This window comes from Cucurbita pepo, chromosome 9 (assembly GCF_057944985.1).
Source record: "Cucurbita pepo subsp. pepo isolate OVF chromosome 9, ASM5794498v1, whole genome shotgun sequence".
NCBI lineage: Eukaryota > Viridiplantae > Streptophyta > Magnoliopsida > Cucurbitales > Cucurbitaceae > Cucurbita > Cucurbita pepo.
In genome coordinates this window covers 11,221,574-11,236,099 of record NC_141806.1, presented here as the reverse complement: position 1 = coordinate 11,236,099, position 14,526 = coordinate 11,221,574, and the positions used below count along the sequence as shown (strand labels likewise).

At 38.3% G+C, this 14,526-nt stretch overlaps 3 protein-coding genes across 4 annotated transcripts; 2 read left to right on the top strand and 1 right to left on the bottom strand.

Annotated features, from left to right (window-relative positions):
• Positions 1–343: 343 nt before the first annotated feature.
• Positions 344–1,462, top strand: LOC111802342 (uncharacterized). Its single transcript, XM_023686670.2, has one exon. It carries the CDS (start codon positions 344–346, stop codon positions 1,175–1,177), a length of 834 nt encoding a protein of 277 aa, XP_023542438.2. The 3' UTR covers positions 1,178–1,462.
• Positions 1,463–2,286: 824 nt separating this feature from the next.
• On the top strand, positions 2,287–4,053 carry LOC111801340 (Leucine-rich repeat protein kinase family protein). The gene is made up of 2 exons (XM_087127220.1): positions 2,287–3,529; positions 3,716–4,053. Exons 1-2 carry the CDS (start codon positions 2,287–2,289, stop codon positions 4,051–4,053), a joined length of 1,581 nt encoding a protein of 526 aa, XP_086983346.1.
• Positions 4,037–8,116, bottom strand: LOC111801341 (NAD(P)-binding Rossmann-fold superfamily protein). 2 transcript variants are annotated; one of them, XM_023685301.2, is made up of 6 exons: positions 7,784–8,113; positions 7,303–7,455; positions 6,209–6,302; positions 5,822–5,904; positions 4,789–4,942; positions 4,037–4,474 (listed from the first exon to the last, which is right to left on the bottom strand). In XM_023685301.2, exons 1-6 carry the CDS (start codon positions 7,931–7,933, stop codon positions 4,239–4,241), a joined length of 870 nt encoding a protein of 289 aa, XP_023541069.1. In that variant the 5' UTR covers positions 7,934–8,113; the 3' UTR covers positions 4,037–4,238. The 2 variants fall into 2 exon arrangements, with proteins under 2 accessions (XP_023541069.1, XP_086983345.1); XM_087127219.1 differs by lacking the exon at positions 7,303–7,455 and having other exon boundaries at positions 7,784–8,116.
• Positions 8,117–14,526: the final 6,410 nt, after the last annotated feature.

The window sequence follows — 14,526 nt, the reverse complement described above, 5'->3', positions numbered from 1 at the left end:
TTTTTGTGCTATTCCTACTCGTAAAGCAGGAAGAAGACAAGAAAATGCAGGTTGGATGGATGTCACCTTGATTGAAATCTTCGTAATTAGACCAAACGTCGAGAAGACAATTCAAGCTATAAACCTTTAAAATGAGATCGGATTTATATGAACCGAACCGAACCAATCCAAACCGCCAAATTCATGTCTCTCCTCCATTCCGACCAAAAGTAACTAACAACACAAATTCACAGTAGAGAGAAAATCGTGGGTTCAGAAGTTGGGGGTTTCATGGAGATTGATTATAACTGTTTCCTTATTTATTCCTAATTCAAAAACATCCCTGTTCTTCTTGTCCTCTTCAATGGCGGCTCTCACTTTTTTCTCCAGTTTTTACTCTGACCCTTCTTCAATCAATCCCCAATTCCCCTGTTTCTCCCCCGAAATGTCGCCGGACCTCTTCTTTCTCCCTCCGCCGCACCTCGATTACGTCCCTGCCATGCCCGATGACTCTGTTTTTATCCCGACTGTCGCTCCGTTCTTCGGCGACGCTTCTCCGTTTCTTTTCTCCGATGTCTACCCGTATTTCTCCGCTGAATTCTTCCCTTTTGATGAATTTGAGTTTCATTACTCCAAACGCCAGAGGATCGTGCTGGAGCAGAGTCTTTGCTACGGTGGTGTTGGTGGTAATGTGGGTGGCGGCGGTGGCGGATGTGGCTACTTTCCTTCGAGTTTGTTGGATGGGAGAATGGATAATGCTGAAATGATGAACAATGGCAATTGCTCGAAGACGAAACAGTTGGCGTCACCGAGTAACGCCTTATCGGTGCAGACAATTGCGGCCCGGGAACGGCGGAGGAGGATTACGGCGAAGACGCAGGAGCTTGGAGAGCTGATTCCGGGCGGTGTCAAGATGAACACTGCTGAAATGCTTAATTCTGCTTTCAAATATGTCAAATTCTTGCAAGCCCAAGTCGCCATTTTACAACTTAAGCAAGAAACAGAGCATGAACTAGAAGAACAAGAAACAGAGGATCTGCAGATTCTTGAATCCGCCATGATTCAAGAGAAATTATACTCAGAAGAACAGTGTTTAGTTCCAAAAGGGTTAGTTCAAAATCTTGCTAATTTCCCGGAGATTCAATCCCATCCGTTCATTTCAAACTCCATCAATCAGATCCTTAAAACAAGCGGCTAGAAAGAACAGTTGAGAGTGATCAAATGCAGAAGTATCTTGTTCATCATTTTGTTTTGTTCTTTGTTGTTGTTATATAGAATCTAAGGCTTTAGAGTTTTCTTACCCATTTAGTTTAGTTTAATTTAGAGATTAGTTTCTCGATGAGATGCTAACCTCGTGATGATCATTATCTGTTCTTTGTTAAACTTTATCATTTGATTAAATGAAACCCCTTTTCATTTTCTTGCGAAATTTTCTCGACTGTCAAATCATATGTTTATAAGTAAGGAATACGTCTGTATTGGTATTATGAGGTCTATTGGAGAAGCCAAAAGCAAAATCATGAGAGCTTATGCTCAAAGTAGACAATGTCATACTATGGTGGAGCGTCGTGGTTCCTAACGTGATATCAGAGTCATGCCCTTAACTTAGCCATCAATAGAATCCTCAAATGTCAAATAGAGAAGTTGTGAGCCTTGAAGATGTAGTCAAAAGTGATTCAAATGTTGAATAAATGGTGTACTTTGTTTGAGGGCTGCAGAGAAAGGAGTCGAGTCTCGATTAAAGGGAGGTTGTTCGAGGGCTACATAGGCCTCAGGGAAGGCTCTATGGTGTGTACTTTGTTTGAGGATTGTTGGTAGGGAGTCCCACATTGGTTAATTAAGTGGATGATCATGGGTTTATAAGTAAGAAATTCGTCTTCATTGGTGTGAGACCTTTTGAAAAAGCCAAAAGCAAGACCATGAGAGTTTACGCCCAAAGTGGACAATATCATGGTGGAGTCGTGGTTCCTAACACCCATTTTTCCATGCCATTTGCTTTGTTTCTCGAGAAAATATCAAACTTTCCCGAGAAAAAAAAAATCTCCTTTTTAATAATTGCCAGCAAAATTTTCTCGGAAACCAAACACAAAGACAAAAGTAAAACATCTAGACAAAGATTATCACTTTCAACTGTTCTCTATTTTTCTCCAACATAACCGCCATAGCCTCCGAAAATGGCGGCTTCCACTTTCCACTTCATCACTAACCGTCAAAACCTACAAAGAACAGTTAAAAAAACATCAAACAATTCTTCATGTCTTTTCTCAAACTTCCTAAAAACTCAATCTTAATATCTCAGAATCATCAATGGCGGCCATGTCTGCAAATTTCATCTTGTTCCTCTCAACAATGGCGGCTTGTTCTTCTGTTATTTTCTCTGCTTCTGTCATTGAAGATCTTAACACCTTACACCCACCTTCAGATTTCAACTCTACAATCTCCAAAAACTGTCTGTTGAACCCTTCTCTTCGTTACTGCTCTACTTCTCCAATGAATCTCATTGAAATCTTCAAGTCCTCCATTGTTGCTAGCCATCTTTGCAACGATTCCCGCAACCCCAATTGTGTCGAGTCGTTTCCGAAAATTGATCTTCGTAGTCGACCCAATATTGCTCCTTTGTATTTGTCGTTTCACTTCTTTTGGAAGTACTGTCCTCTGAGTATCCTCTCCATTGATCTGTCTAACAATTCTTTGAAGGGTAGTTTCCCTATTGATGTTTTGGAATGTAAACAAATAGAGGCTCTTGATCTTAGTCGAAATGATCTCATTGGCGAAGTCCCATTTCGGATTTTCTCTGATCTTACTAACCTGACTACTCTAAATCTGTCGTATAATCAGTTCTCTGAAAGTAGGATCTCTGATTCAGAGTTGTTCTTTAAACGGTTTAATTCATCAAGTTTTATAAATTCGGGTCTTCTTCCAGATCATAGGAAGTATAGAATGAAGGTTGTGATTCTGTTGATTGTGTTTCCCATTCTTGTGATTGTGTTAGTGTGGTTCTTGGGGTGGCTTTGCTTCCACAGACCTGATTTCTTACCAAGGATGTTAAGGAGGAAGCACAAGTTCACGCCGGCGATGCTCGGGGCAGCAACCGACGGATTTTCGGAGAAGAATTTGATAGTGAAGTGTGAGGGAGTTGATATTTACAGTGGAGTTCTAAGAGGTGGGACTGAAGTGAGGATTGAAATCTACAGGAGTGGGAATTCAAGGGAGAGTAGGAATGAGTTTATTGAAGAATGCAAGATCTTTACCCAATTATCCCATAAAAACTTGGTGAAGGTGCTCGGTTGGTGTCACAACCGACGAATGAGAGCCCTCGTGATCGAGGCATCGGAGGGAGAGAGTGTCGACATGTGGCTGTCGAGGTCGCGTCCACCATGGAAACAGAGACTGAAAGTAGCCAAAGGAGTGTTAGAAGGTATGCTTTATTTGCAGGAACAATGGCCTGCTGTTGATTATGATCTCCGGACAGACAGCCTCTTGTTGTCCAGAAAGCTAGTGCCATTGATTTCAAGGTTCAAATTGGGTCATCAAAATTGCAGCTCAAGAAGTAAGTCAATCTAAACGAAACTCTACACATGGTTTTAAATACCACGATCGAATCATTCGGAAAGATTAATAGTACCGAACTCCCGAAATCACTATTCACAATAACTAAACAATTATCAAAATATGTTTTTCATGAAATCTAGCATTAATGCAACTAAGAAAACTAACATGATAATTGACGTATCAGATATCTACAAGTTCGGCGTGTTCTGGTTCGAAATGATAGTGAATAGGCATCTACGGGACGAGATCAAGCGTGATGAATCTAGTTTCATTAGAAACATAAAAGCACAGATTTCCAAGAATTTGCAGACAGTGATCAATGAATGTATAGAACTACAGAGAGAAAGCATGGTGGATCAAGCAAAGACAGCAATGAACCTGGCATTGATGTGTACAGATCAATCACATGGACATCAGCCAAATTTGAAATACATATATGACACTGTAACTAGATTATCAAGTAATCAAAAGATGCAGGAAACTGAGAAAATTAGGCACAAGAGGATTCTATCAAGAAATTAAGAAGGTATATTTATGTTGTCAATAACTACAAAGAACTCTGAAATCTATTCAAGTGGTTCTTGCCTCGTTTTCGATGTTCAAGTCGCTTCGTATTTGTTAAATGTATTACATAATCATGCAATCATAGCAGCAGATCAGACCACCAGAAATTTATGTAAAAATGTAAAACTAGAGAGAAGTTCATGTTACCAAGGAATTTCCTGACCATCCCAAGCAAAAAACTTTCCATTGTCTTGGCTCTTTGCATTGTTGATGATTGTCATAAGCTTTTGGACTGAAAAATCTTTGGTAAAAAGTTTGCCTTCAGGAACATTTCTCTGAAATGGCCTAGACAGGTCTGTGTCCACTGTGCCTGGATGCAATAATATGCATATGATTGGATCTTTCTTCCTTGCGAATTCAACCGATACGTTTTTTGTCACTGTGAAAGCAAAAAGGGAATAGATTTTATATAACTATACGACGTCGAAATGCATGATGTTTAGTTCCTGTGTCGTTTATGCATACAAATAACTAACAAGTTTAAAAAATATATAATATGGTTTTAACAATATTTGTTGAATATGATTTCGAATGTCTGCAATGAATGTGTATGTGTGTCGGTATTGTAGATGACTCGTTTTGCTCGATTGAAGAGCATGGATGCATGTTATCATGCAGAAAAGTAATATATGCAAGGTGGATGGGAAAGGAATATGCATATAATCAGAAAAGGCCACAAGGAAGAAACTATACATTGGTTAAGTGCAGTCTTTGAAGCTCGATATGAATGCCATCCCCCAAGACGATTGTCTCCGATTGATCCCACCCGAGCACTTAAATTGGCAACGACTGCAATATCTCTTTCTGTTCCAGAGCCTCCTCCAGCCTTCAGAAAAGGCCACAAATGCTGCTCATATAAACCATAATCTACAGCAGTCAGTGTGCTAAATGTTGAAAAATCCACCAAGAATTTAAATGACTGACAGAAAACATATACTTGAGTTCAGAAAAAAAGAAATTCAATTGGTGGTTTATTTTGGTTGTCCCGTAACAACCCAAGCCCACTACTAGCAAATATTGTCCTATTTGAGCTTTCCCTTTCGGGCTTCCTCTCAAGGTTTTTAAAACGCGCCAGCTAGGGAGAGGTTTCCACACCCTTATAAAAAAATGTTTCGTTCTCCTCTCCAACCGATGTGGGATCTCACAATCCACCCCCCCTTCAGGGTTAGCGTCCTTACTGGCACTCGTTCCCTTCTCCAATCAATGTGGGACCCCCCAATCCACCCCCTTCGGGACCCAGAGTCCTTGTTGGCACATTCTCCGGTGTCTGGCTCTGATACCATTTGTAATAACTCAAACCCACCGCTAGCAAATATTGTCCTCTTTGGGCTTATCCTTTCTAGCTTCCCCTCAAGGTTTTTAAAACACATTAGCTAGGGAGAGGTTTCCACATCCTTATAAAGAATGCTTCGTTCTCCTCCTCAAATGATGTGGGATCTCACACCTTCAGACTAAATAGCGTTAGTATTTGGTTAAAGGAATAAATGCTCTTTCCTTTCCCGGAAGGAAATAAGAGATGGCTAGTCTCAAATGCAATAACTATCTCGGAATTATTTCAACTATACGTGCATCTTCAGGGATGAAGTTTCAACTGAATAAAAAGAAAACACGTTTTTAAAGAAACGCAGAAATAATTTCTATATCCAAGATTGAATGGACTAAGCCTACATTTCTTTCTGAAAGTTAATATTGTAGACATTCGTAATGGTATTTGAGCGAGTTTTACCTTGATCACTAGGATAGGACCAACAGCATTAACCTCATAAGCATGAAGCAAAGAAGATTTCTCCACTTTATTCAATGTAGTTTCTGCATTGGGACCAGAGCATGATCAATTGCTTAGATCATGACTACTATGTTACATGAACAAAAAAGAAAAATGAAAATTATTGACTACAATTATCAATTCTGTTACATAAATTAGGAACATATCTCCATTTTAGGTCGAGATCTAGCTTAAACTCAAATATATTTATCTGAGCTAAAACGAAACCTTGATTTCACTAACAAAACGTTGGCTACCACGTTGCGTGAAAACCCAACGGCACGATGAGGACTGTTACCGTTATACTGTTCAACCAACCAATGGATTTTTAATTCTCAGAAGAAATACCTGGTTGGAGTACATTAGGAATTGAAAGAATCCCAGATGCATTAATTAGCAGATTCAACGATCCATATCTTTCTCCAATGGACTTTGCAGATTCCTGAAGTACATTGTGACATTGGATGACAGACAAATATTAGAAAATTTTACATGAAATTCATGAGTTAATAAAAATACTTAATCAAAACCAAGTAGATTTCGAAACATAGAAATTTATATCGTATACTGCACAACCACCTAACTCAAGACTTCAAACTTTTAGCCATCTGAAAGAACCCATAGTATAGATTTCAATACCACTTTATCCAAAACTATCTCTATAACAACCCAAGCCCACCGCTAGTAAATATTGTCCTTGCTTTCCCTTTCGGCTTTTCCTTCAAGGTTCTTAAAACGCGTCTGCTAGAGAGAGGTTTTCACACCCTTATAAAGGGTGTTTTGTTCTCCTCCCCAACCGATGTGGGATCTCACAATCCACACCCCTTCGAGGTCCAACGTCCTTGCTAACACTCATTCCCTTTTCCAATCGATGTGGGATCCCCCAATCCACCCCCCTTCGGGGCCCAACGTTCTTGCTGGCACACCGCCTCTTGTTCACCCTCTTTGGAGCTCAACCTCCTCACTGGCACATCGCACGATGTCTGGCTCTGATACCATTTGTAACAGCCCAGGCCCAAGCCCACCGCTAGCAGATATTGTCCTCTTTGGGCTTCCCCTTTCGGGTTTCCTCTCAAAGTTTTTAAAACACATCTGCCATGGAGAGGTTTCCACACCCTTATAAAGGGTGTTTTGCTCTCCTCCCCAACTAATGTGAGATCTCACAATCCACGGGTCCTTGCAAGCACACTGCCTCTTGTCCACCCCCTTCGAGGCTCAACCTCCTCGTTGGCACATCGCTTGGTGTTTGGCTCTAATACCATTTGTAACAACCCAAGCCCACCGCTAGCAAATATTGTTTCTTCGGGCTTTCCCTTTCGAGCTTCCCCTCAAAGTTTTTATAAAGCATTTGCTAGGGAGAGGTTTCCACACCCTCATAAAGGGTCTTTCGTTCTCCTCCCCAACCAAGGTGTAAAAACCATGTTAAAAGAAAAGAGTGAAACCTTAATGGTGCTTTCATTGGTCACATCCAACTCTAGAATGCAAAGGCGCTCAGAAAACTTGTCTTTTAACTCAAGAAGCCCTGTAGCTTTTCCAGGGTTGCGACAAGTAGCAACAACATGTCCCTTTTCATTCTTCTCCAGCAAATGTCTGACCTACACCAATACAAGTAAAGTCAATTTTCATTTGTTAAGCTGCAGCCAAAGTAATGAGTCGGAGCAATTTAGGTCTATAACTCACATCCCTTTCAGATTAACAAACATGAACAGCAAAAACTGATAATACTCAGAAAATCAAATCAAACAATTCACAACAGTCCACACCACAAAAACAGAGAAATAGGAATGAAGAAATTGGAAGATTTCATTGAATTCAAATGAACCTTTGATCAACTTCAACTGAACCATCCGCGAATAGCGAGAGAAACAAGTAATTGAACCGGAATAGAAATTGCTAGGGAAAAGAAAAAACAGAAGAACTCACAAATTCGAGGCCAATTCCTCTGGAAGCTCCTTGAACCATGGAAACTCCACCTTCCCATTTGGCAGCAAGAGAGGAAAAACTAGCTCTCCGAGCCAACGATCTGAGGGTTCCAGCGGCGAACATTGGGTGATTCAGAAGTTGAAGCTTCATATCCTGATTGGTTTTCGAAGCGATGAGTGTTGAATGCCACAGGCATCCATTATGGAGCTTCTTCGAAATTGTTGGAGCCTATTCTAGGCAGTAAATGCAGTAGAAATGGCATCCAGAGCTCCATGGCCGAACTCTTGAAAGAATTGTGGCTGCCGTAGCGCCACATCTGCGGAATCTGTACAACACACTCTTTCGTTAATTAGAAGCCTCGGTGGAAGTTAACCGATGAATGCGTGGCTAATGGAATTCAAGCGCCAGGCTAATGGAATTCAAGCGCCAGGCTAATGGACCTATCATCATGGGTCAACCGGAAGGGCTCGCACAACCCCTAAGGCTGCTTGTCGGGTTAGCTTTTCAGTGATTATGCGGCACTTATTCTAACCCAACGAACAAGTCAATAATATTAGCGTATGCTCGAGCCTCAAGTCACTGTTGAGAGAAATGTTTTAGAAAACGTGAAAGAGAGGAAATTCATTGAAAATAATTTTAAAAGAATGTTACCAGCTAAAACTAAGTAAGTAACAATAATGACTTTGATAGCATATATGTAACACCTTATTTTCCTACTGAAATAAAGTTGCTACCATATGCATGACATGACATTTTTATGCGGAAACATTCGTTTATAATAATTCATAAAACGTGTGAGTGTAGGCCCACCAGGCGCATATTCACACCCCTAGGCCTACTGATCGAGCTAGCACTCTCTAAGCTATTGCTGGACACTCGGAGGGAATAGTGACTGTTGTAGCATCATGGTGAACATGATGGTCATTTCAGCCTCGTAGCATATGTGTTCGTACTCGTCATAAAAGAGAAATATCCCAATGCACGTGAATATACAATTATGCATGAGGTTCCCATATTTTTCATCGTGGCGTAATAAATCATGCAAGACAACCTCCATTCTTTCATCACTTATTACACTCGGTAATATGCATACATAAATTCTTATAAAATCGCTCCATTCATAACATAACTTTCAAATCATGACGTAGGAGTTGTGCATCGTAGATTTCCTTATTTCAAAACATACCATAGCATGTCATGGCCTAACATAACATATCATAGTACATCATGACATCTCATAACATAACATAACTTTTCGTAACATAACATGACATTTCATTTATACCATAATATTATTTGGCATATCATATAACGACACTTAACATAATATCACATATCACACATATGACAGGTGCAAGGCCACTAGGCACGTGTTATTATACATAAAGCAATTCTTCCAATCAAGCCTATAGTAGAGTCATTTACTTGGTTGGCTTAGACTGAAGCTACTATGACCCCTTGATGCTAGCTTAATGCTCCTCTCTAAAATTTATTTCTACCTAAGAAGTCCCACAATCATAAATTAAAATTTTACTATGGAAATTGACTTATCTAATTTTGCTTAAAATAATTTAAACTAGCTAAAAGGTAGTCATACTAACCTTAAACACTTTCGAAGAATTGAAACCATTAGGAAAGGGTCCGAGCATATCAAACCTGAGTCGGATCAGTCGAAATGCCAGCCTGGAGCGGTCAGAAAATGTATTCTTCGACTAGCTTTGAGCTGCCCTAATGGGATGAAAAGGAGAAATTGTTGTAACTTAGTAAGTAAAGAAACCCCCTTTACAACGGAGTCCAAGTCCCCCACTTTCTCAACCTAACCGACGTAGGACAACATTTTTTTTTCTTTTTAAATTTTGGGTTATTACAATATAACCTATGGAGGAAGAATTAACAACTAGTCGTATTCCCTTATAGTACATTTTAGGGCATTTTAACCCTAACAAGGGTAAACATGATTTTGGTGACCGATCATACACCCTTGTACGAACACAACAAGAAATAGTAAAAGTCTATCTAAAACGAAAACAAGTAAACGGGATTTATAACAAGCATGCAACTATGGACAACATGTCCTAGACAAGCATGACCGAGACATCTAGCATGTGGCTATAGGGCAACACGTCTTGGACAAACATGACAGTAACACTAGACACAACATCTTGAGTCTACGAGTAGAAACTAGAGGACTTGGACGAGTGTGTGCTTTTAGCATTAAGACACCGTCAGGCAGAGAACACAGCAACGACTTAAATTTTCTTACAAATTCAACAAATATATATTTGAAAATATTCAATTACACGATAATAAAACTTCACATAAGTTGCTATCAAATTCAATAGGTATAATTAGATAAGTGTCGATGTCAATAAAAAGCATCTCAATTATTTAAGACATTACATTCAGGATATAACGATCCATGTCGTTATCTTCAACATGGTCATATTACTTGCAACTCACTTTCTAAAAGTAAAAACTATCCTCACAGACCAACACAATACAAGTTGTCGGGTCATCCAACACAAAATTGCTCCCAGCAAAACACATTTAACCATGAAATTCTTACAATTAATGATCGTGATCTCAACTCATTTATGTACCCCTCATTTATTCCGATTTTAAAAAATAATAATAAAAAGAAAAAAAAATTAAAATAATTAATGAGCTATGAGTTGGCTGTTTCTCTCTCTACATATAAATTAAATAAAATTAATTAGTTAAAATAAAATAAAAAAATAAAATAAAATAAGTAATGAAATTGGGGTGGCTGCTTCACATGGCAGGACACTTGGTGTACTAACACACAACAGTTACCCTACGATGGACCCTCTTTGTGATGGCCACATCCCAACCACTATTTTTAATTTCTCTTTTTTTTTTTTTTTTCTCTACAATTTTTAATATTTATCTTGTTTTTTTATTAAAAAAAAAGTTAAATCATTAACGATACGTACCCAGAATTCAGATCAAGATTTAGAATCTGAATTCAACACCTGATGGCCCCCCGACATTCTCTTGCATCTCCGTTACTTATGTTACTTACTTCTCATTTGTAAGAATGAAAAGTATCGCTACAGATCAACACATGAATCCTTCCAATAGTGGTGGACTTATTGTGAGATCCCACGTCAATTGGAGAGATGAACGAGTGTCATCGAGTACACTGAGCTTCAAAGAGGAGTGGACATTAGACGGTGTGCCAGTGAAGACAATGGGCCCTGAAGGGAGGTGAATTATGAGATGCTAAATCGATTAGAGAGAGGAACGAGTGTTAGCAAGTACACTGAGCTCCGAAAGGGGGTGGATTGTGAGATCCTACATCGATTGGAGAGAGGAACGAGTGCGAGCGAAGACGCTGGCCCCAAATGAGGTAAATTGTGAGATCCCACATCGATTGAAGAGGAGAAGGAAACATTATTCCTAAGGGTGTGAAAACATCTCACTAGTAAACACGTTTTGCGGAAACTCAGAAGGAAAAGCCCAAAAAAAGACAATATCTACTAGAGGTAGACTTGGGCTGTTACATACAAGGTCACCCCAACATAGAGCTGCTCTTAACTCGTAACTTAATGATTGAGTCACTCAAAAGAAAGGTACACCTTATTGGTACACGCAGTCAAATTAAATAAAAATAATTAAAAAAAAAAAAAAAAACAGGCAAACAGAAATTATGACAAAAAATATGTACATGTCACAACCAAACCTATACAAATTAAAACAGTATTTCCCCACAATATGAAAATGTTTGGAAAAAATTGTCACAAAATATTTGATACTGCCCCAAACACTGCCCTACAGAGGGGGGATAGTGTGTTGCTCAAGAAGAGAATCCCAGTTTTATTTTGTTTTCCTCTGCCCTTATCATGTCCCAACATGGGGCAGCTCTTTTGTCCTTACCCAAATAAATCCCCATTTCATTTATATTATTATAACCTCCATTTTTTTAATTCAAAACTATATATTATAAACTTTAGGGGTTTATTATTTTTATTATTTTTCTATATCATATTGCTAAAGGACCACATCAGAATCCTTGCTGTCTCACTATTAAATTAAAAATCCTCAAAACCTAGACTTACATAATTTTCAAAAATATAATTATTTAATTCTTCTACTTTTATTTATTTCCTCCACTTATTAATAAATAAAAAATTACTCGACCGTAATTAGTTTTCCTTAATCCAATCGTGAAAAACACCATTTATAAGAGTGTGAAAACCTCTTATAAATCGTGAACAAAACATGTTGGGCCGTTACAACATGTTTGAAAACTCAGTCAAGCCGTCTATAACAGCCCAAGCTCACTGCTATATTGTTCTCTCTGAGCTTTCCATTTAAGGCTTCCCTCTCAGGGTTTTTAAAACACGTCTGCTACGGAGAGGTTTCCACACCCTTATAAATAATGTTTTGTTCCCTTCTATGTGGGATTTGACAATCCACCCTCCCGGTCCAGCGATGTGAGATCTCAAAATCTACCCCATTCGGGACCCAGCGTCTTTGATGACACTCGTTCTTCTATCCAATCGATGTGAGATCTCACAATCTACCCCTTTTTGGGCCTCAACGTCCTTGCTAACACATCACTCGATGTCAGCTCAAACCCACCGCTAGTAAATATTGTATTCTTTGGGCTTTTCCTTCCAAGGTTCCCCTCAAGGTTTTTAAAATCATCGGTTAGGGAGAGGTTTTCATATTCTTACAAATAATGTTTTGTTCCACTCTCCAACCGATGTGAGATCTCACACCGACTTTACACTCCAACACACAGAGGTTCGAAAACGTAAGATCCCGTCAACCAACCCTATTAAATTCCGAACAAGTGCTTCAAGTTCTCCTAACGTTCTTCTCGTCCCATCATTAAGTTGATGAGATAGAATGAATGACCTTTTTAACTTATATAGAACATCACATCTCATTCATTTCTTCTCCTACAATTCTTCTCCTACAATGAATACAATTTGACCATGATGATATTCCACCACCCTCCACAACACATATTTGATACCTTTTTTCTTTTTTTTACTGTACGGTTAAAATAAACAATGGGAAGCTGAAAACCCAACAAAGAAACGTAAGATTATAATCCATCAACGACCAGTTTTTGTTGCATTGGGATTGTCATGTCAATGTTGAAAAACTTACCTTCTTGATGAGGGTAAAAAGTGAAAAAAAAGAGAAGATAAAAGTGGAGTTACTAGGGTTAGGGCATGAGATAACAAATAGAATAAGACCATGATTGGTGTGGTAAAAAGTAAAAAATATATATAGAATTGGAAGAAAGTGACTGATGAGAGAGAGAGAGATGACGGTAGATTCTAAAAACGTCTCGTCAAAGCCTTACAGATTGGTGATTCTCTTCATAATTATTGCTCCACTTCAAAAAAAAAAAAAAAAAAAAAAAAAAGGTTATTAGAGGTAAAAAAAATTTGAATGGTTACGTTTAATCGATTTTTAGGTAGCCACATAGAGAGTGACGCCCGAGTAAAGAAGAGATAATTAAGGTAAAAAATTTCAATTTTACTAAATGATTTAGCTTTGAACGAGATTCCCCTCTCCAACCAATGTAGGATCTCATAATCCACCCTTTCGAGACCCAGCATACTAGCTGACACTCATTCCTCTCTCCAATCGATGTGGGATCTCACAATCCACCCCCTTTCGAGGCCCAACGTCCGTGTTAGCACCACTTCTATAATTGTTGCTCCACTTCAATCCTTTCAAATCTATCACGTACTTCAACTAAAAAAAGTTATTGGAGGTAAAAAAAATTGAATATTTACATTTAATCGATTTTTAGGGTACCCACAGAGAAGGTGACGCTCGAGTGAACAAGAGATATATGAATGAAATTCAACTACATTTGAATTAAAGCTGTTTTCGTACGATTTAATTAACTTTAGGGTAGGGTAAGATGATGTTCGTGCATGGGTCGAGAAAAAGAAAGCATTTATAAGAATATTACAAGCATGATGTTGATTGTTAATTATACCCTAAAGACTAAATGAAACCTTTGGAACACCATTTTCCACACATTATTTGCTAACTTTTGGGTTTCTATATTGATCATGAAAAGTGGAGAAAACAAAAAGGGTTTTTATAAATTTCAACCCCACAATTGAATTATTACACTATACCCACCAATCTCTCTATGAGAAAAGTCAACTCATGTTGACTTTCAAAAGACGAGTGGAAGCCCCGAGAACGACCTAAAAATAATATTGCTGAAGTACCCGCGTGTAAAGACTGTCTCTATATTTAACGATATCGACGTGGCTCGTTCTACTGTTGTAAGTTGATTTTAGCGGTATCAGATGCAACGTTGTTGAAAGTTTCAATAATAACGAAAGCTAATAATTATGTCAAATTAAAAAAAAAAAAAAAATCAATTTTTTTCTTTCCTTTTTGGAACTCAAAAAATGGTTTAGTTAATTAGTCAACCAAGTCAAGATTTAAAATTTTAAATTTTGTGCTAATTTTAATAATGGGAAAGAAGGGGCTTTTGCACATGGTTCCTTGCACTATTGCCAAGGAAAACACAAGACTTTGAGTGTTCTCATTTTAAAGAATTTTAAATAATATATATTACCTATTTATCTCGGGATATTCATATGACCTAATAATCTGATTAATTTGAACTACTCGGTAAAAGCTGAGTTGAGTTGGATTTTTTTTTCAATTCCTATTTAGTCGAAATTTTGAAACACTAAAAAATTTGGGTTAATTTGCAGGTTGACATTTTTTGA

Bases quoted from the DNA above. Each gene is read 5' to 3' on its own strand.
- LOC111802342 (XM_023686670.2), top strand. From the start codon at position 344: ATGGCGGCTCTCACTTTTTTCTCCAGTTTTTACTCTGACCCTTCTTCA.
- LOC111801340 (XM_087127220.1), top strand. From the start codon at position 2,287: ATGGCGGCCATGTCTGCAAATTTCATCTTGTTCCTCTCAACAATGGCG. The intron at 3,530-3,715 runs GTAAGTCAATCT...TTGACGTATCAG, and splicing joins TCAAAATTGCAGCTCAAGAA to ATATCTACAAGTTCGGCGTG.
- LOC111801341 (XM_023685301.2), bottom strand. From the start codon at position 7,933: ATGAAGCTTCAACTTCTGAATCACCCAATGTTCGCCGCTGGAACCCTC. The intron at 4,943-5,821 runs GTAAAACTCGCT...TTATATGAGCAG, and splicing joins GTCCTATCCTAGTGATCAAG to CATTTGTGGCCTTTTCTGAA. The intron at 4,475-4,788 runs GTATAGTTTCTT...TTGCTTTCACAG, and splicing joins AAAGACTGCACTTAACCAAT to TGACAAAAAACGTATCGGTT.